General features: G+C 42.6%; 1 protein-coding gene across 1 annotated transcript; it reads left to right on the top strand.

The window, feature by feature from the left end:
- The first annotated feature begins 981 nt into the window (after positions 1 to 981).
- LOC115174375 (doublecortin domain-containing protein 2-like) lies at positions 982 to 20,444 on the top strand. The gene is made up of 8 exons (XM_029732898.1): positions 982 to 1,110; positions 1,389 to 1,538; positions 1,677 to 1,737; positions 8,739 to 8,871; positions 10,128 to 10,228; positions 10,525 to 10,644; positions 13,141 to 13,320; positions 20,240 to 20,444. Exons 1-8 carry the CDS (start codon positions 1,067 to 1,069, stop codon positions 20,294 to 20,296), a joined length of 846 nt encoding a protein of 281 aa, XP_029588758.1. The 5' UTR covers positions 982 to 1,066; the 3' UTR covers positions 20,297 to 20,444.
- The last annotated feature ends 1,145 nt before the right edge of the window (positions 20,445 to 21,589 follow it).

Below are 21,589 nucleotides of genomic sequence, written 5' to 3'. Positions count from 1 at the left end.
ACTCTTATGTGTAATGGAACTGAGAATCGTGATCAAGGGCTATGTATTCTTTGGATATGTCCATTACTGCCACTACCAGGCATACTGGAAAAGAGCAGAGTATACATTCCAGCAATGAAATTATGCTGTGCAACAATGCTACAAGAAGCTAAAATATACAGTTGGTTTCCAGTGACAGTGTGTAGCTAACCTTGTAGTTATGAATTTCACATTTGTACATCAGATAATTTAAATCATTTTGAATACTATGAAATACTGTGAGATGGAGCGAGGGATAGAAGACAGAATGAATGGGGTTGTGGTTATCTCTTTTTTTTAATCCCTCCTTTCAGATAAAACCAGTGGTCCATAGCAGAATAATCGTGCCTGCACGGTGGAGGAAGTTTCTCCATGAGTCATGCACTATCAAGTCAGTACCGATTTCCCCAGTCGTCCCTTTACTAATGGGACTCTCCACGGGCTGCGTCCCAAACGGCACCCTATTCCCTATATAGCTAGTTCACTACCATTGACCAGGGCCCATGGGGCTCTGGTCAAAGGCACTGAACTATATAGGGAATAGGGTGTCGTTTGGCACGTGGAACACACACACAGCACTCCATTACTAACAGATTCCACCCCTGAGTCAAGCTAATAGAAGACTGCACACATGCCTCATTGAACTGATTCAATTGAGATTGGATTGGAATTGCAAAGCCATTTGTATTTAACTCATGGTGTTCATCTAGTCGTGGTACAATCAGCAACGCTTGCACATCATTTAACTTTGAGAAGAAAACCGAATGTCCTTGTAGGATGGTATTGTTCTTTATGTTAATAATGGCATGCTAATGGAAAAAAATGACAGATAGTTTGCTAAAGCCTCAAGCCCTCAACAGTTGGGTAGCTATAGTAGAAATGAAGATTACTGTACATGTAGACAACCTTGATGATGGATGGAGCCACTGAATGTTGTGTTGTTGTATTGTTTTGTTGCAGTGTTTTTACCAATGGAGATGTCTTGGTTCCTCCAGCTCGGATACTTATACCAAAGTATACTCTAAGGAGCTGGGAGAGAGTATTGGCCATGGTGACGGAGAAAGTGCACCTTCGCACTGGTGCTGTGCATAGGTAGGTCTACCCAGTAGACTGTATCTCTCAATGATTATCCACAGGTGTTTTGTTTGGCTTTTTTACAACATTTGTATGTCCCAAATGACAACCTATTCCTCATACAGTGCACTACTTTTGACCAGAGGTCCTGGTCAAAAGTATTACACTATATAGGGAATAGGGTGCCATTTGGATGCATGACACTAACTGTAGTAACACCGCCGCCGCCGATGGTTAAACAATATATACTGTAGTCTACTTACCAACCATGTCTTTTCTGTGTGTTCTCTCGTCAGATTGTACACGTTAGATGGGACCCCATTATCCGGCTCAGTGGAGCTAGAGAACAACCACTACTACGTAGCGACAGGAGTGGAGAGGTTCAGGCTCCTACCATACTTCCACTGGGTACCCAGGAAAGGACTCATCCAAAACATCGGCCTAGGGTAAGTAATACATACCTTGGTCAAAAGAAGAGGACTAAATATAGGTTGCCATTTTGTATACAGACAATGTTTTGCTATGTGTCACAACTCAAAAAGAGAAAATATTGAATCCATCTGAAATATGTATTTCTTCCCCAGTGCCCACAGTGACTTTCTACCACCAGTGATGAGGAAGGGAAAGCAGCACACAAGAGAACTGGTAAGTTCTCTGTAAGTGATAACGTTAAGAAATGTTTATTTGTAAAAAAATTTAACTAAGCATTGCTGAGGCAATAACAGTAGTTTGTGTTGAATTATTGATAAAGTAATTTATAAAACTAGAGAGGTAGCTTGCTGAAAGTATTATTGCTGGATGTTGATATTTTGTTCAAGGAAATGTTCATCTTCAGCTTCAGAATGTTATAGTAATAGTCTGAGTGAAAAGAAGCTCATCAGAATTGGATTGGATACTATATGATTATAAGTGGGTTGATATAATCCTGTCTATAATAAAGTGATGACGTCATCATATGCATGTTTCCCTTTGCACCAACCACTAGTAGTTTGACTATGTCCACTCTGAATATGGCCTATTTTTTTATTTTATTTAACCTTTATTTAACTAGGCAAGTCAGTTAAGACAGCCTACCAGGGCCTACCAGGGAACTGCCTTATTCAGGGGCAGAACCACAGATTTTTACCTTGTCAGCTCGGGGATTCAATCTAGCAACCTTTCAGTTACTGGCCCAACGCTCTAACCACTAGGCTACCTGCCGCCCCAAAATACAGACCATCAATACACACCGTCAATAGAGTACTGTTAATAAAAACCGTCAATAGAAACCGCCAATACAGACCGTTAATACAAAACTTCAATAGAGTACTGTTAATACAGACCAACAATACAGACTGTCAATAGAGTACCGTCAATAGAGTACTGTTAATACAGACCGTCAATAGAGTACTGTCAATAGAGTACCACCAATAGAGTACCGCCAATAGAGTACCGTCAATAGAGTACCGTCAATAGAGTACTGTTAATACAGACCGCCAATAGAGTACCGCCAATAGAGTACCGCCAATAGAGTACTGTCAATAGAGTACCACCAATAGAGTACCGCCAATAGAGTACCGCCAATAGAGTACCATCAATATAGTACCGTTAATACAGACTGTCAATAGAGTACCGCCAACAGAGTACCGCCAATAGAGTACCGCGAATAGAGTACTGTTAATACAGACTGTCAATAGAGTACTGTCAATAGAGTACCGCGAATAGAGTACCGCCAATAGAGTACTGCGAATAGAGTACTGTTATTAATACAGACTGTCAATAGAGTACTGTCAATAGAGTACCGCCAATAGAGTACTGTTAATAGAGTACCGCCAATAGAGTACCGTTATTACAGCCCGTCAGTAGAGTACTGTTATTACAGACCGTCAATACAGTACTGTTATTACAGACCGTCTATAGAGTACAGTTATTACAGACCGTCTATAGAGTACTGTTAATACAGACCGTCTATAGAGTACTGTTAATACAGACCGTCAATAGAGTACTGTTATTACAGACCGTCTATAGAGTACTGTTAATACAGACCGTCAATAGAGTACTGTTAATACAGACCGTCAATAAACTAAGTTCTGTTAATAGGGTGTCCTTTTAGAAAACAGTACTATTTAATGTGTGTATAATTGGGATTGAATCAGGTAATTACAGCATATATGACTCCTCCTGATACGTCCTTCTAAAACAATCCTCTAAAACGATTTGCAGCTTAAATGACTTCACATTGCAAATGAGTTAATGAAGCATGATCAAGTCATTGGAAGAGGAGAGCAACATCACTACGGAGGAAAAGCATCTCTCTCTCTCTCTCTCTCTCTCTCCCTGTCCTTCAGATCAGATGAGTTATTGTTGGGCGCTAAGCTGTCAGTTTCCATGGTAATAAAGAGATATTTCACGTTGACCTTTTCTAAAACCAAAGAGCTGAGTCGGCACACTAGCTCACTCCCCTCAGTCATTTAAACCCTTATATCTGAGACACTTATCTTTATTCACACCGGGGTGTCCAGGAGTAGTGACAACACACAGTACACTGTGTGTGTGTGTGTGTGTGTGTGTGTGTGTGTGTGTGTGTGTGTGTGTGTGTGTGTGTGTGTGTGTGTGTGTGTGTGTGTGTGTGTGTGTGTCGTGTCCTTGCATGAGTGAGTATCATATGTTGTAATTAATCACAATAGAGATTGTTTGGCTCAAGAGGAATTAAGGATGTCGGTCGGTTGTGTTTTCACGCTAGGTCAATCTGTTGAAGGGCATCTAAAGCTGCCTGAGCCATTCTGAATGAAAACCTCATCAATATTTGTTGTGGTTTGACATTAAAGCCACTTAACGTTTTTGATTGGACACATCATGCAAGGAGACATTTTTATACCACTAATTGGTTATTTCTACTACGTTACACAGATTAGGCTGGTCCCAAATGGCATCCTATTCCCTCTATAGTGCTCTACTGTTGTCCAGAGTTCACACACTGACTGAAACTATTTCAATATCTGATTAACCAGGACTTGAGATGGCAATACTCTTCTTTTCAATAAATTGAATATAACCCAGATGGGCTCATTAGCGTTTCATCACATTACTTTTGGAGATTTGCCAATCTTTGGTTTGAAAATTCTGCATTGCTTCAACTGATGTTGTCTTCTCAGTATATACCACATGGGGGCGACAGAGGATCAGCTATTGGCTCATCAGCCCTTCAGGGAGTCAACAACTCATATTCTTTCTTTCTTTCTTTCTTTCTTTCTTTCTTTCTTTCTTTCTTTCTTTCTTTCTTTCTTTCTTTCTTTCTTTCTTTCTGTCTTTCTTTCTTTCTTTCTGTCTTTCTTTCTTTCTTTCTGTCTTTCTTTCTTTCTTTCTCTACATGATGATTGAAGTGCTGTCTGGCCCCATAGCTTTAGATCAGAGGTAGGCAACAGTAGGCCTGCGGGTCAAAACCGGCCTGCAAGTATATTTTTTTGCTCCCCCCAAGGTTTTAAAAGAAATAAAAAAAAGTTTTTGGTAAAAAAATACAGTAAAATCACCAGGAATTCAGCTTAAAATTAGTTTAATGTAGGAAATATGTTCCTAAGTATTCCCACAAATAAAAAAAGAGATTGTGTGATTGTGTCTCAATGTAATCAAGGTATGAAATAATTATTTTCAAATACAATGTATTTTTGGGCTTAGTTGTGGTACATTTGCAGTGTACAATTATAATTGTGTTCCGGCCCCCCGCCTATTTTCAAAAATCGTCCCGCGGCTGAATCTAGTTGCCTACTCCTGCTTTATATGTAATGTCCATGCTGCCCCTGCTGTGTGGCGGCCCTTCATATAAAGCTTTTTGAGAAGGGAGCCTATGGCGAGGTCATTAGCCCAGTCCATCACTCTAATGCTGAGTGTTTGATCATGCAATGCTGGCTGGGGGAGATAAATGCAAGAATTCTTCTTACTGTAGCTTATCAGATGTTTTTATTTCTTCACTGTTGTCAAGAAATGTATCAGATGTGTTCTATTTAATAGGCACCAAACATTACCCAAACAGGGATGCACTTACATGAATTTGATCATTAAAATATGCTTGTTTTCCTTTTTTCGTTGCAAAATGTTCTGCTGCGGTGTGCATTAATGAATACAAAACCCTGATGTTGAGGTAATAACATTAGAACATCTCTGTTTCTATTGATATTCAGTGTGCTGAGTGTGACACAGACAGAAGTGTTTTATTTTTTACTTGTAGTTTTCCCCCCCTTTTTCTCCCCAATTTCAATCTTGTCTCATCGCTTCAGCTCCCCAATGGGCTCGGGAGGCAAATGTTGAGTCATGCGTCCTCTGAAACATGACCTGCCTAACCACGCTTTTTAACACCCGCCCACCAGCTGCACCAATGTGTCGGAGGAAACACTGTTCAACTGACAACGAGGTCAGCCTGATGTCACCTGGCCCGCCACAAGGAGTCACTAGAGCACGATGAGCCAAACCCTCCCCTAATCCGGATGATGCTGGGCCAATTGCGCTCAGCCCTTTTGGACTCCTGATCACGGCCAGTTGTGATACAGCCCGGGATTGAACCTGGGTCTGTAGCGACACCTCTAGCACTGTGATGCAGTGCCTTAGACCGCTGCGCCACTCGGGAGGCCCCAGACAGAAATATTCTGTTCGCTACAGTTTTTCTGCAAGACATGACTACTGAACTCTTCTACTTACAGCATCTTACCAGTGATCGTGATATGTGCTTGTTTAACCTACTTTGATTGAATGCACTGATTGTCAGTCGCTACCGTAGCTATAGCAGTTGGCTGGTATTTTCACTCGATGTTCATTTCTAGCCAATGTTCATTTCTCATTTCTGATGTCTCTTGTGTGATGTCCTCTTTGACTTGCTGTGTGTTGTATAGTATTGTATATACAGTGTAGCCTATATTTCTGCCCTGTTTCCATCCAATGTTAAATCCACAATGTCATGGGGATCTGGATGAATTCATAAACCCTTCAGAGTTCAAATAGGGATTTATGAAGGTCCAAAATGGCATGTTATTGCCACAGGGAGGCTTGTTGGAAACAAAGACCTGTAAATATTGAACAGAATCGCAACCCCTCAAACCTAAAGCAAGCAGGTGTAATGAACTGAGATGAATATTATTATCTTCGGAGGGTCAGTCATTGGCATTGAGAAATAGAGAACTGTTTGAACTTTGCTCCTAGTGTAGCCCGAGCCTCCGTCAATATCTGCCTGCAGTCTGAATAACCAATGCCTGCTCTTGCTACTCACTGAGGGGCGTAGAGACAGACAGAATTCAAAGGAGTTGATCAGTGAACTTAGCCTAGCTCCCTGGGCTGCCTGCGTTTCTATAAGGGCTGCGTCCCAAATGGCACCCTATTCCCTATATAGTGCATTACATTTGACCAGAGCCTTATGGGCCCTAGCTGGTCAAAAGTAGTCCACTATGTAGGGAATAGGGTGCCATTTGGGACACATCCATGGAGTCTAGCTAATAAACATCCTCCGGTTCCCCAGACACCACATTAGCGCACTAACAAACACCAATGCCTGCAGTGCAAGGCTTCAGAAAGACACACAAAGAAGATCAGTTCTCTTCACCCCTAGATCCCCCTGCGAGGAGTCAACTAAAAGCACCATGATGGAAGAAAATAAATAAAACATACACTTTCTATTCTTCTTTTCCTCTTCCTGTTCCCCAAAGAACAGGGAATATTTCACCCACAGATGCCTTGTGTTGATAACGCATGTGAAATGCAGATTGGTTACCCTCCCACCCAACAACATCCCCCTCCTCTCCCTTTACCCTTCCTCCCCCTCCTCTCATTACTTCCATTAATAACTGGCCGTGGGGCTGCCATAAAAAGACAGATATTCCCAGGAACATTTTCTTTTCCCTCTGAGTACATTTGCATTTTTCCTGTTTGATCAGGACTGCTAAATGAGACGAACGCTATTAGACATTAATGGCTGCTCCAAATCTATCAATAAATTATTAGTTTGCAGTGCACTGATTGGCTGTGCATGAGATGTATTGGAACCAGACTCATTCAATAGGCCAGTCACTGGGGAGCTGCTAAGCTAATCAGCACCACCACCTCAACAACAGAGCACTGGTAGAAACAAAGAGCCAGAAATTAAAAACACACGTTGGCTTGGCAGTCTGACTGATTTCATAACAACAGTGGGTGTAATTCATTAAATGCATCATGTTTATTTAACTCTGTGCATGGCATACAGTGTAGTTGAATATTAATGTTGTTTCTCCATGATCAGTTACTGTACCCAGTCAGTCATACAAGTCCTTCATGTGGAACAGGCTACTCTTTAGTATGTGTGCAAGATTCTCTTATTGCCACTGTCAGTGTCAAGTCAATGTATCCCATGAGCCATGAAAACCGGGTCACATTCTATGTAGATTAAATTCCCCAAGTAATCAAAACGGTAACCTTTGCAATTACACTGCAATAATTACACTGCGCCTGCTTGCTTAATCTGTCATTCTGCCCCTGAGCAAGGCAGTTAACCCACTGTTCCTCGGGCACCGAAGACGTGGATGTCGATTAAGGCAGCCCTCCTCACCTCTCTGATTCAGAGGGGTTGGGTTAAATGCGGAAGACACATTTCATTTGAATGCATTCAGTTATACAACTGACTAGGTATCCCCCTTTCCCTTATGTAACTTCAATACATAGATATATGTTAAGGACACTTATTTCAAAGTGGGACCAAACCATAAATAAGTGGATTCAAACAACATACTATACAATGTTTTATCATGTATAAGGTAACAGGTTTGAATTCCAATGAGGTACATGTAGTGAGACAGTCTGAGACAAGTTGTGCATCCTAAATGGCACCCTATTCCTTATGCAGTGCACTAGTTTTGGCCAGGACCCAGAGGGACATAGGGCCCTGTCAAAGGTAGTGCACTATATAGGTAATAGGTTGCCATTTGGGAAGCACACAGGTTATTGTATTAGAACAACATTCTCATGCATAGAGCTGCATCAGAACCAGTAGATATATCTCTGTCTAGGAATGTTCACTACAGAGCCCCCCAGCAGTGGTGGAAAAAGTACCCAACTGTCATACTTGAGTAAAAGTAAAGATACCTTTTAATAGAAAATGATTCAAGTAAATTTGAAAGACACCCAGTAAAATACTACTTGAGTAAAAGTCTAAAAGTATCTGGTTTTAAGTATACTTAAGTATAAAGTAAAAGTCAATGCTATAAATCCTTTCAAATTCCTTATATTAAGCAAACCAGACGGCACAATTTTGTTTTTTTTATTTATTTAAGGATAGCCATGGGTACAGTCCAATACTCAGACATCATTCACAAACAAAGCATTTGTGTTTAGAGAGTCCGCCAGATCAGAGGCAGTAGGGATGACCAGGGATGTTCTCTTGATAAGTTTGTCAATTAAACCATTTCCCTGTCCTGTTAAGCATTCAAAATGCAATGAGTACTTTTGGGTGTCAGCTAAAATGTACGGAGTAAAAAGTACATTATTTTCTTTAGGAATATAGTGGAGTAAAAGTCAAAGTCAAAAATATAAATAGTAAAGTAAAGGACAGATACCCCCCCCCCCAAAAAAAATACTTAAGTAGTACTTCAAAGTGTTTTTATGTATTTACTTTACACCACTACCCCCCAGTAGCTTTGTTCCATGTGTAGTTTGCAGATCACAGACAACAGGCAGACTCTCTGTTCAACCCCAAGTCTGAGAGAGAGAGAGCCGCCCGAGCAGCCATGAAGCAGCAGCCAGTCTCCACCACCTCAACCCCTCTCCTCCTCCTCTCATCAGGGGGTATGTAACACACACGCATGCTATCACTCACCAGACACATGTCTCTCTCCCTCTTAATGCACCTCCATCTCTTTTAGTGTGTGTTTTCATGCGTACAAATGTGTGTATAGGTGTGGGGGGCCCGGTGTGAATACACTCGAGAGCCCCTCTGTTAAATCATAGCAAAGGTGTCCCGGGCGCCAGAGAGAAAGGCGGCGACTCTGCAAGGTGAATATTTTACCTCATCTCATCCTCAAATAGGATCATAAATTAATTCACTGCTAGAGTCTTGTCAACCTTGCCTGATACGGCTCTCTTCTGTTCTCCTTCTCTTCTCTGCTCTGTGTGTTCTATAGGGTGGAGGCAGGATGCCAATCAATCATTCTTTTCATCACAACTCCATCAGACAAGAGATTGTTGTGGATGGCTTTCTGCATTTTAATAATGGCTATACTGTTGTCTATTCATTGTCTGCATTGTCGACTGAAAGACTATTCTTATTAGTGATGGGCAGAGAACCAAATTGCCCCCTATTCCCTATAGGGACTACGCCTACTATACGTGGGAAATAGGTTTCCATTTGGGACACAGCCATGTTCCATCTGATATTTTTTTTATCACATAGGCTACACGTGTATTAACAGGAACATGAACATGACAATATGAACATGATTAAGTTATCATCGCAGCTATCTAAGAATGGTGCTACTGTAGCTGGTGGCTGAACTACTGCATTCTGGTTAGCACAAAAGACATTGCCATAGACATGTATGGAATTCAAGAGCGATTGCCTAACCATTTAGCTAGCTAAAAGTTTTTGGGATTGTACAGGCATCTTAAAGAAAACAAAGACCCGCACACTACTCTTTTCCGTCATAACTTTAGTTCATTTAAGCTTACATATTGGTCTATGGCATTCGTCAGAGCTTCTGTGGGGTAGAAACAGGAAGGAGCGCTCAAGCCAACCGTTTAGGTTTGAGAACAGGGCCTGACAGTGTAAGGAAGTGGACAGGATGTTAACCCTGACTGACAGGCTCATTGATTAGGTCACAGTTAAAGGACAAATAAGAGAGAGCAACAGAGGATGGGACCACAGACAGACGGACTTGGCTGTGACCCAAATGGTACCCTACTCCCTATAAAGTCCCCACAGGGTTCTGGTCAAAAGAAGTGCACTAATTAGGGACTTGGGTGCCCTTTGGGCCCTAGGTGGCTGTCTAACTGAGTGTCATTAGAAGGACTAATGGTGATTAATGGTCTGGTTGGTCTCTCCTCAGAGGACAGTGTGTTCAAAGCCAAATCAAGGAGGAGGGAGACGGTCGGGGTGGCAGAGATACAAGAGGATGGACAACTAACAGTGGACCTGCCAATCGACCAGGTAACATGGTGTGCATCCCAAACGACACCCTATTACCTATTTATTGCACTACTTCTGACCAGGGCGCATAGAGATTAGGGTGCCATTTGGAACGTGTCCATGGATGGACCCCCAGAGATATGAACATTTAAACACAGTCAATATAGGAAAGAGAAATAAACAGCTGGGTGAAATTATAGGGGCTACTTTTAAATTCCAAGCAAATAGACTAGACTTTAGAGAGACATTTTCCTACTGTAAAGTGTGTGTTCTTCTGAACATGTGAGATAGTAACATCAGAGGTTGGACTCTGGCAGGTGGAGGCCAAGGTGGTGGAGGAGCAGTGTGATGTCATCATGGCGTTGTCTCCTCAGCCAGACAGTGGTGGAGGTGAAACATTCTGCTCTATAGTACCCAAGTCAGCCAGCTCCAAGAAGGTCAGTCTTACTGTGTGCACACACATGTACACAAACACATACACACCACACCACACAGCCTGGTCTCATAGATTAGACGTAACATAGTAAATGTAAATTCAGGACACTCAAATTAGTATGATATGTTACGTTTGGTATGGTTACTTAAGGCAAAAAAGTGAAAGGAGGGTGGTTGGTCGGGGTTAGTGTAGGTAAACTTTTGTCTTGAAACCCAAAGGTTGCATGTTCGAATCTCATCATGAACAGCTTTTGCATTTAAGCTAATTAGCAACTTTTCAACTACTTACTACTTTTAAGCTACTTTGCTAGTAGTTAGCATATTAGCTAACCTTAAGCCTAACCTTAAAACCCTTTAAGCTAACCCTTCCCCTAGCCCTTTAACCTAATTCCTGAACTTAACCTTAACCCTAAATCCTAACGCTAACACCTAGCCTAGCTAACGTTAGCAAGCTAGCTAACGTTAGCCACAACAAATTAGAATTTGTAACATATCATACATTTTGCAAACTCGTAACATATGGTACTATTGGCAACTTCGTTACAAATTGTACATTTTGGAAGTTCGTAACATATCATACGAATTGTAATTTGTAACACATGATACTAAATGGAGTGTCTCGGATTTACGTACAGAATAATATGAAATGCTCTGAGACCAGGTTGCACCACACACACTCACTCCCATTGTCCCCATCGTCCCTGTCCCCTTCCCATGGGACAGCCATGTGGTGCACCCTATTACCTATATAGTGCACTACTTTTGACCATGGCCCATACGGCTCTGGTCAATGTTGGGAATAGGATGCCATTTGGGACACATATTTGCTTCACAGTCCCTAGCCGCTGCAATGAACTAGATGGATTTGTTAGTTCCACATAGAGGCCATAGACAGAATGCCAACCGTAGCTGTTTTATCAGTGGGAAAAACAAGAAAAAAATGTTTTTTTTACTCAGCATCTTTACAGTGAGGGAAAAAGTATTTGATCCCCTGCTGATTTTGTATGTTTGCCCACTGACAAAGAAATGATCAGTATATAATTTTAATGGTAGGTTTATTTGAACAGTGAGAGACAGAATAACAACAAAAAAATCCAGAAAAGGGGAAATAAGGGAAATAAGTATTTGACCCCTCTGCAAAACATGACTTAGTACTTGGTGGCAAAACCCTTGTTGGCAATCACAGAGGTTAGACGTTTCTTGTAGTTGGCCACCAGGTTTGCAAACATCTCAGGAGGGATTTTGTCCCACTCCTCTTTGCAGATCTTCTCCAAATCATTAAGGTTTCGAGGCTGACATTTGGCAACTCGAACCTTCAGCTCCCTCCACAGATTTTCTATGGGATTAAGGTCTGGAGACTGGCTAGGCCACTCCAGGACCTTAATGTGCTTCTTCTTGAGCCATTCCTTTGTTGCTTTAGCCATGTGTTTTGGGTCACTGTCATGCTGGAATACCCATCCACAACCCATTTTCAATGCCCTGGCTGAGGGAAGGAGGTTCTCACCCAAGATTTTACGGTACATGGCCCCGTCCATCGTCCCTTTGATGCGGTGAAGTTGTCCTGTCCCCTTAGCAGAAAAACACCCCCAAAGCATAATGCTTCCACCTCCATGTTTGACGGTGGGGATGGTGTTGTTGGGGTCATAGGCAGCATTCCTCCTCCTCCAAACACGGCGAGTTGAGTTGATGCCAAAGAGCTCCAGTTTGGTCTCATCTGACCACAACACTTTCACCCAGTTGTCCTCTGAATCATTCAGATGTTCATTGGCAAACTTCAGACGGGCATGTATATGTGCTTTCTTGAGCAGGGGGACCTTGCGGGCGCTGCAGGTTCAGTCCTTCACGGCGTAGTGTGTTACCAATTGTTTTCTTGGTGACTATGGTCCCAGCTGCCTTGAGATCATTGACAAGATCCTCCCGTGTAGTTCTGGGCTGATTCCTCACCATTCTCATGATCATTGCAACTCCACGAGGTGAGATCTTGTTGTCACCTTCTCACCAAGCTGCTTGGCGATGGTCTTGTAGCCCATTCCAGCCTTGTGTAGGTCTACAATCTTGTCCCTGACATCCTTGGAGAGCTCTTTAGTCTTGGCCATGGTGGAGAGTTTGGAATCTGATTGATTGATTGCTTCTGTGGACAGGTGTCTTTTATACAGGTAACAAGCTGAGATTAGGAGCACTCCCTTTAAGAGTGTGCTCCTAATCTCAGCTCGTTACCTGTATAAAAGACACTTGGGAGCCCAAAATCTTTCTGATTAAGAGGGGTCAAATACTTATTTCCCTCATTAAAATGCAATTCAATTTATAACATTTTTGACATGCGTTTTTCTGGATTTTTGTTGTTGTTATTCTGTCTCTCACTGTTCAAATAAACCTACCATTAAAATTATAGACTGATCATTTCTTTGTCAGTGGGCAAACGTACAAAATCATCAGGGGATCAAATACTTTTTTCCCTCACTGTATCTTGACCGGTGATGTACTCTCTTGTACTGTAGGCCTCGACCAGACCGACCAGACCGACCAGTGACTTTCCTGAGCAGCCAGCAACCCAGGCCGGGCCCCCAGAAACGGGTCGAGTCACCCGAACCCTCACCCACACCCCCGTAGGGACCAGCCCCACCACACCTACCAGAGACACAGAGCCCCTACAGACACATGGCAAGACTGAGCCACAGGTACATGAATACTTCATTGAGTAATGGCAAGGTGAGCGATAGGGACTCAAAACACAGTGGTGTCCGTGACTCAAATGGCACAACAATATTCCCTATATAGTGCACCAGGGGTACAACATACACTGGGGGCGGGGGGACGGGGACATTCAGAAATTGCATTTTTGTCAACCCCAGTTTTACATTGGCTTGCGAAAGTATTCATCCCCTTGGCATTTTTCCTATTTTGTTGCCTTACAACCTAGAATTAAAATAGATTTTTGGGGGGTTTGTATCATTTGATTTACACAACATGCCTACCACTTTGAAGATGCAAAATATTTTTATTTTGAAACAAACAAGAAATAATACAAAAAAACAGAAAACTTGAGCGTGCATTACTATTCACCCCCCAAAGTCAATACTTTGTAGAGCCACCTTTTGCAGCAATTACAGCTGCAAGTCTCTTGGGGTTTGTTTCTATAAGCTTGGCACATCTAGCCACTGGGATTTTTTGCCCTTTTTTCAAGGCAAAACTGCTCCAGCTCTTTCAAGGTGGATGGGTTCTGCTGGTGTACAGCAATCTTTAAGTCATACCACAGATTCTCAATTGGATTGAGGTCTAGGCTTTGACTATGCCATTCCAAGACATTTAAATGTTTCCCTTTAAACCACTCGAGTGTTGCTTTATCAGTATGCTTAGGGTCATTGTCCTGCTGGAAGGTGAACCCCGTCCCAGTCTCAAATCTCTGGAAGACTGAAACAGGTTTCCTTCAATAATTTCCCTGTATTTAGCGCCATCCATCATTCCTTCAATTCTGACCAGTTTCCCAGTCCCTGCCGATGAAAAACATGGTGTTCTCAGGGTGATGAGAGGTGTTGGGTTTGCGCCAGACATAGCATTTTCCTTTATGGCCAAAAAGCTCAATTTTAGTCTCATCTGACCAGAGTACCTTCTTCAATATGTTTGGAGAGTCTCCCACATGCCTTTTGGTGAACACTTTAATAAGCAATGGCTTTTTTTCTGGCCACTCTTCTGTAAAGCCCAGCTCTATGGAGTGTACGGCTTAAAGTGGTCCTATGGACAGATACTCCAATCTCCGCTGTGGAGCTATGCAGCTCCTTCAGGGTTATCTTTGGTCTCTTTGTTGCCTCTCTGATTAATGCCCTCCTTGCCTGGTCCGTGAGTTTTGGTTGGCGGCCCTCTCTTGGCAGGTTTGTTGTGGTGCCATATTCTTTCAATTTTTTTAAATAATGGATTTATTGGTGCTTTATAACCCAACCCTGATCTGTACTTCTCCACAACGTTTTCCCTGACCTGTTTGGAGAGCTCCTTGGTCTTCATGGTGCCGCTTGCTTGGTGGTGCCCCTTGCTTAGTGGTGTTGCAGACTCTGGGGCCTTTCAGAACAGGCGTATATATACTGAGATCATGTGACACTTAGATTGCACACAGTTGGACTTTATTTAATACATTATGTGACTTCTGAAGGTAATTGGTTGCACCAGATCTTATTTAGGGGCTTCATAGCAAAGGGTTTTTATACACATGCACGCACCACTTTTCTGTTTTCAATTTCTGTATTTTTCTTTTAAACAAGTAATTTTTTTTCATTTCACTTCACCTATTTGGACTATTTTGTGTATGTCCATTACATGAAATCCAAATAAAAATCAATTTAAATTACAGGTTGTAATGCAACAAAATAGGAAAAATGCAAAGGGGATGAATATTTTTGCAAGGCACTGTATCATTGGAATGTGATACGAGGCAATGGTGTGGATATATACAAAATAAAAATGATAATATATGCCCCCCTCTTCTAAAACCAAAGTTGCGTCCCTGTTGGGCACTACAAAGGGAATAGGATGCCATTTGGGATGGGTACATTGAACAGTGTTTAAATCATTTGTTCAGAGCAAGAAACACATCTGTGTCAGAGAAAAACCTTTAATTCAGTAACAATTTCTTTGTGAAATACATTTTCAGGTGAAGTGCATTGTAAGCTAAGAGGAAGTATCTTCAGCATTGTCAATAGTGATGGAAATGGCGTACTGTTATATATCCCGCTCAAACGGACATTCAACTGTAAGCTGTTTACCTACTCTACCCTCACACAGCATTACAATCCATGAAGAGAATTTACAACAGGGAGAGCAAGGTTAACAGAAAGCCCCATTTTCTCCTCATCACAATCATTTATTTAGATTTAATGGTATCGGCTGCTTTATCCATCAGTCAACAGTGCATTTCTTCTTAAGTAATAACGTGAGATATGCCAATACAGAGAGGGGATGCCGGATCAATTGTCGCTCTCTTCAGAAATTAGCAATACAAAATCAAATAGCCATCGATCCGTTCCTCATTGATTTCCTTTAGTCTTTTCCACCGCAATTATCTCTCGTCCATCTCGCTGTGTTTTCTGGTTCCTATCCCGTCGGCTCAGTTTAGCCGCTCTCCAGGCTCTCTCTGAAGCTCAAGGTTAACTTTAATCAACCTCAGGCACTGTCACCGACTGGCTGCAAGCTACAGCCCTGGAGCCTTCTGCTGTGTGTGTGTGTGTGTGTGTGTGTGTATGTGTGTGTGTGTGTGTGTGTGTGTGTGTATGTGTGTGTGTGTGTGTGTGTGTGTGTGTGTGTGTGTGTGTGTGTGTCCATCCAGCCTGCAGGCTCAGGCTCTATTCCTCAGGGTCCCTCCAACTGGATCAGAGAATTAACTCTAGTGTTCATGAAGCACTTACTCACTGAAGTCTACTACAGCACTCATTACTCACCCCCAGCTCAGGGGGTCTCTACCACAGGCCCGTACTTCATGGGCTCCCTCGCACATCATTCTCCAGCTCAGAGGGCTTCTATTGAGGATGTGGGTTCTCTGTCCCCCATCTCCCGTTGGTCCTTTTTTTATTGTCTTTTTTTCACCTTTATTTAACTAGGCAAGTCAGTTAAATAACTTATTTACAATGACGACCAACCACGGCCAAACCCAGACGACACTGGGCTCGTTGTGCGCCGCCCTATGGGACTCCCAATCACAGCCTGATGTGATATAGCCTGGATCAGGATGTTCTCAAGGAGGCTCAGAAAAGGCCGGACGTCCTCGGCCACTCACCTTCCTCCAGCCATCATCATTGGTCGTTCCATGGTGAGGCACACCTTGGTTACTGGAGCAAAGACTCTGTGCTACCCGGGGGCTAGGGTTCAGGAGGCTCTTAACACTTTATATCTTGATCAAAGACTACTAACTTTGAAACCTGCTAAGCTTATAAGCTTACAAAAAAGTGTGTGCCCTCAGGCCTGGAGGGAAGCAAAAGTCATACCCCCCCTCTCCAGGAAAAGTAAAGCACCCTTTACTGGCTCAAAAAGCCGACCAATCAGTCTGTTACCAACCCTTAGTAAACTTTTGGAAAAAATTGACCAGATACAATGCTATTTTACAGTAAATAAATTAACAACAGACTTTCAGCACGCTTATAGGAAAGGGTATTCAACATGAACAGCACTTACACAAACTACTGATGATTGGCTGAGAGAAATGTATAATAAAAAGATTGTGGAAGCTGTTTTGTTAGACTTCAGTGCAGCTTTTGACATTATCGATCATAGTATGCTGCTAGAAAAACGTATATGTTATAGCTTTACACTTTACACTATACTGTGGTTTGAGAGTTACCTGTCTAACCGAACACAGAGAGTGATCTTTAATGGTAGCCTCTCCAACATAATCTGGCATTCCCCAGGGCAGCTGTCTAGGCCCCTTACTTTTTTCAATCTTTACTCATGACCTGACACTTGGCTCTGAGTTAAGCCTGTGAGTCTATGTATGTGTCACGAGAATTTTCAATTCCAATGATTACATTTACATTTACATTTAAGTCATTTAGCAGACGCTCTTATCCAGAGCGACTTACAAATTGGTGCATTCACCTTAAGATATCCAGTGGAACAACCACTTTACAATAGTGCATCTAAATCTTTCGGGGGGGGGGGGTAGAAGGATTACTTTATCCTATCCCAGGTATTCCTTAAAGAGGAATGATGATAACTAAACAATTATTTAAGCTTTGACCAAACCCCGAGGTTTGTAAGACCCTGGGATTAATAACAATTAGGCAAAGACTCAGCTTCTGCAAAAGGTCCATAAGGTTTATTCAGAGAACGTTCTAAAGTCAACCAAAACTCGAACAGTCTTTATAACCCCCTCTACGCACGCACACACACACACACACACACACACACACACACACACACACACACACACACACACACTTTATGCATACAGGTGTCAGCATCGCTGTGGTGTTAGCATTGCTCCATGTATGTCACTTGGTTCTGTGGCTCTGCTCTTGCTCTCTGATGTACAGTATATCACATGCATATGCAAGATGATGATGATGGTGATGCCCTTCACACTCATTGGAATTTCCCTGTGTGTGTAAATCAAGTGTGATTTCTCTCTCTCTCTCTCTCTCTGTCTCCTCTCTGTGATTACTGAGGGTTGGTTGTGGCATCAGTTGAACTACTAAGACATATCCTGTATTGTTTTTATCTGCATCTAAGAATGTTGAGTTACCAACAACCCCTGCTTGATCTGCATCTTCTTGAGATTCATTTCAAAGCATGAAATGTCACTGGGGAAAGATTTAATCAGTTACACCAAAACAACATTTTGTCACATTGGTGTTTGACCCCCCAAAAAATGCAAAGGTTTAAAGGAAAAGCTGCTTTTTTGGGAAGTTGTCGTTGGTTCTGAGAGAAGGGATAGGTCCCTGTTGTGTGTGTTGAAACAGCATCTCAAATAGCACCATACAGTGAGGGAAAAAAGTATTTGATCCCCTGCTGATTTTGTACGTTTGCCCACTGACAAAGAAAGGATCAGTCTATAATGTTAATGGTAGGTTTATTTGAACAGTGAGAGACAGAATAACAACAACATAAACACATGTCAAAAATGTTATAAATTGAAATGCATTTTAATGAGGGAAATAAGTATTTGACCCCTCTCAATCAGAAAGATTTCTGGCTCCCAGGTGTCTTTTATACAGGTAACGAGCTGAGATTAGGAGCACACTCTTAAAGGGAGTGCTCCTAATCTCAGCTTGTTACCTGTATAAAAGACACCTGTCCACAGAAGCAATCAATCAATCAGATTCCAAACTCTCCACCATGGCCAAGACCAAAGAGCTCTCCAAGGATGTCAGGGACAAGATTGTAGACCTACACAAGGCTGGAATGGGCTACAAGACCATCGCCAAGCAGCTTGGTGAGAAGGTGACAACAGTTGGTGCGATTATTCGCAAATGGAAGAAACACAAAAGAACTGTCAATCTCCCTCTGCCTGGGGCTCCATGCAAGATCTCACCTCGTGGAGTTGCAATGATCATGAGAACGGTGAGGAATCAGCCCAGAACTACACGGGAGGATCTTGTCAATGATCTCAAGGCAGCTGGGACCATAGTCACCAAGAAAACAATTGGTAACACACTACGCCATGAAGGACTGAAATACTGCTGCAGCTCCCGCAAGGTCCCCCTGCTCAAGAAAGCACATATACATGCCCGTCTGAAGTTTGCCAATGAACATCTTAATGATTCAGAGGATAACTGGGTGAAAGTGTTGTGGTCAGATGAGACCAAAATGGAGCTCTTTGGCATCAACTCAACTCGCCGTGTTTGGAGGAGGAGGAATGCTGCCTATGACCCCAAGAACACCATCCCCACCGTCAAACATGGAGGTGGAAGCATTATGCTTTGGGGGTGTTTTTCTGCTAAGGGGACAGGACAACTTCACCACATCAAAGGGACGATGGACGGGGCCATGTACCGGAAAATCTTGGGTGAGAACCTCCTTCCCTCAGCCAGGGCATTGAAAATGGGTCGTGGATGGGTATTCCAGCATGACAATGACCCAAAACACACAGCCAAGGCAACAAAGGAGTGGCTCAAGAAGAAGCACATTAAGGTCCTGGAGTGGCCTAGCCAGTCTCCAGACCTTAATCCCATAGAAAATCTGTGGAGGGAGCTGAAGCTTCGAGTTGCCAAACGTCAGCCTCAAAACCTTAATGATTTGGAGAAGATCTGCAAAGAGGAGTGGGACAAAATCCCTCCTGAGATGTGTGCAAACCTGGTGGCCAACTACAAGAAACGTCTAACCTCTGTGATTGCCAACAAGGGTTTTGACATCAAGTACTAAGTCATGTTTTGCAGAGGGGTCAAATACTTATTTCCCTTATTTCCCCTTTTCTGGATTTTTTTGTTGTTATTCTGTCTCTCACTGTTCAAATAAACCTACCATTAAAATTATAGACTGATCATTTCTTTGTCAGTGGGCAAACGTACAAAATCAGCAGGGGATCAAATACTTTTTTCCCTCACTGTATTTCTATGTAGTTCACTACTTTTGACCAGAGCCCTATGGACCCTGGTCAAAGTAGTGCACTATACAGGGGATAGGGTCCTGTTTGGGGCTGGACTGTGGAGTGTGCTAACCAGCTCCTGCTGTCGACCCTCCCTTCCTCTCCTTATAATCATCACATCCCACTGCTAGTTTGATGCAACTCACAAACCAGCTTTGAGTTATATAAATTATGACAGAAATATTAAATAAATGCACAACTTGTCAGGCTTGTCTACGAACCGGAGCTAGCTGATGTATTTTCCTCCTGGTGAAACGTCAAGAGGGCCACGAGACATGCTGAGATTAAGTTAATCTATAATTTATCACAGAGTGCATCTCAGACCGCCCCTCCCTACTCGAATGTAATCTGACATTATATACCTCAAATGCATGCACACACACACCACCCTCATCTTCAAACCACACTCCAGTATATCAACCCAGCCCCTCTATATTGCATGCAGGTGGAGTGTCGCTTTTTAAACATGACGTTCTTAAACCAACTGTCTCTTAATGCATCCCTTGTGTGTCTCTCTTTTTTTCGTCCTCTAGAACGTAAAGAAAGCCCCCAAGGTGGCGGCGAGAGCAGAAGACACAAGACGCCAGTAGTCTAGCTTTACTTCAGTATAATACCCAATAAACATGTCCATCCGTATCTCAGCAACCCACTTCATTAAGATACTACTGGACATATTACTGTTGTTGTGCTTGTTGTTGTTGTTGTGGTTGTTGTTGTGGTTGTCTGAGTCAAGAGACATACATTTACCTGAGTGCCTGTGATTACAGCATACAGGTGATTACTTTGCCCAGAGGCAGGCTTTCTCTCTCTCTCTGACTCTCTCTCTGACTCTCTCTCTGACTCTCTCGCTGACTCTCTCTCTCTGACTCTCTCTCTCTGACTCTCTCTCTGACTCTCTCTCTCTGACTCTCTCTCGCTGACTCTCTCTCTCTGACTCTCTCTCGCTGACTCTCTCTCGCTGACTCTCTCTCTCTGACTCTCTCTCGCTGACTCTCTCTCGCTGACTCTCTCTCTCTGACTCTCTCTCGCTGACTCTCTCTCTGACTCTCACTCTCTGACTCTCTCTGACTCTCTCTCTCTGACTCTCTCTCTGACTCTCTCGCTCTGTGTGTGTATTGCATTTTCTCTGCAGTATTCAGATACATGGTTTTGTTATTTCTCCTAAGGCCTAAATCAACAGCCAGAGAAAGTGTGCATGTCTGTAAACGTGTATGTGCGTGTGTGTGCAAATCTGTGCGTGTATGTAAACCTGTTTGTGTGTCGAGACATAGCAAGGCCTTTCATTATACAGTACCTTGTCCTGTGATGGGTGGCAGGTAGCCTAGCAGTTAGAACGTTACACCAGTAACTGAAAGGTCACTAGTTTGAGTACCTGAGCCGTGAAGGTGACACATCTGCCGATGTGTCCTTGAGCAAGGCACTTAACCCTAATTTGCTCCAGTAAAACCCGGTAAAACAACATGTCACTGCACCTATCACATGCTGTTGATATGACCATACAATAAAAAAAAGCTGCATCAGCCGGCTGATTAAAACTGACATCATCTAATAAGCTGATGATATTTAACTGATGGGGGAAAAAACACTCTGCACATATCCATAGATATTAAAAACCATGAGGACTAATGATGCATAAAATAAAGGTGTTAATGTTTCTACCCCCAGGCTGTATATGTAGCCAGCGATACAAATGAGAAATACAAACCTGTGTGTGTGTGTGTGTGTGTGTGTGTGTGTGTGTGTGTTTGTAGACCTAGTGTGAAAATGTCACCTGCTGAAGATGTGAGGTTTGGTCAGTAGTACTGTAGCTCTATTTTAACACCAGACAAGCAAGTGTGTAAAGTTATTCATCTTGCTATTGTTTCACTGCCGGATCCATACCT

Source organism: Salmo trutta, chromosome 35 (assembly GCF_901001165.1).
Source record: "Salmo trutta chromosome 35, fSalTru1.1, whole genome shotgun sequence".
Taxonomy (NCBI): Eukaryota; Metazoa; Chordata; class Actinopteri; order Salmoniformes; family Salmonidae; genus Salmo; species Salmo trutta.
Note: the sequence above shows the minus strand (reverse complement) of the source record. Positions and strands in the feature narration are given on the sequence as shown.

Coding starts and splice junctions, on each gene's coding strand:
- LOC115174375 (XM_029732898.1), top strand. CDS start 1,067: ATGGTGACGGAGAAAGTGCACCTTCGCACTGGTGCTGTGCATAG. Junction 10,229..10,524: donor TGGACCTGCCAATCGACCAG/GTAACATGGTGT, acceptor GGACTCTGGCAG/GTGGAGGCCAAGGTGGTGGA. Junction 13,321..20,239: donor ATGGCAAGACTGAGCCACAG/GTACATGAATAC, acceptor TTCGTCCTCTAG/AACGTAAAGAAAGCCCCCAA.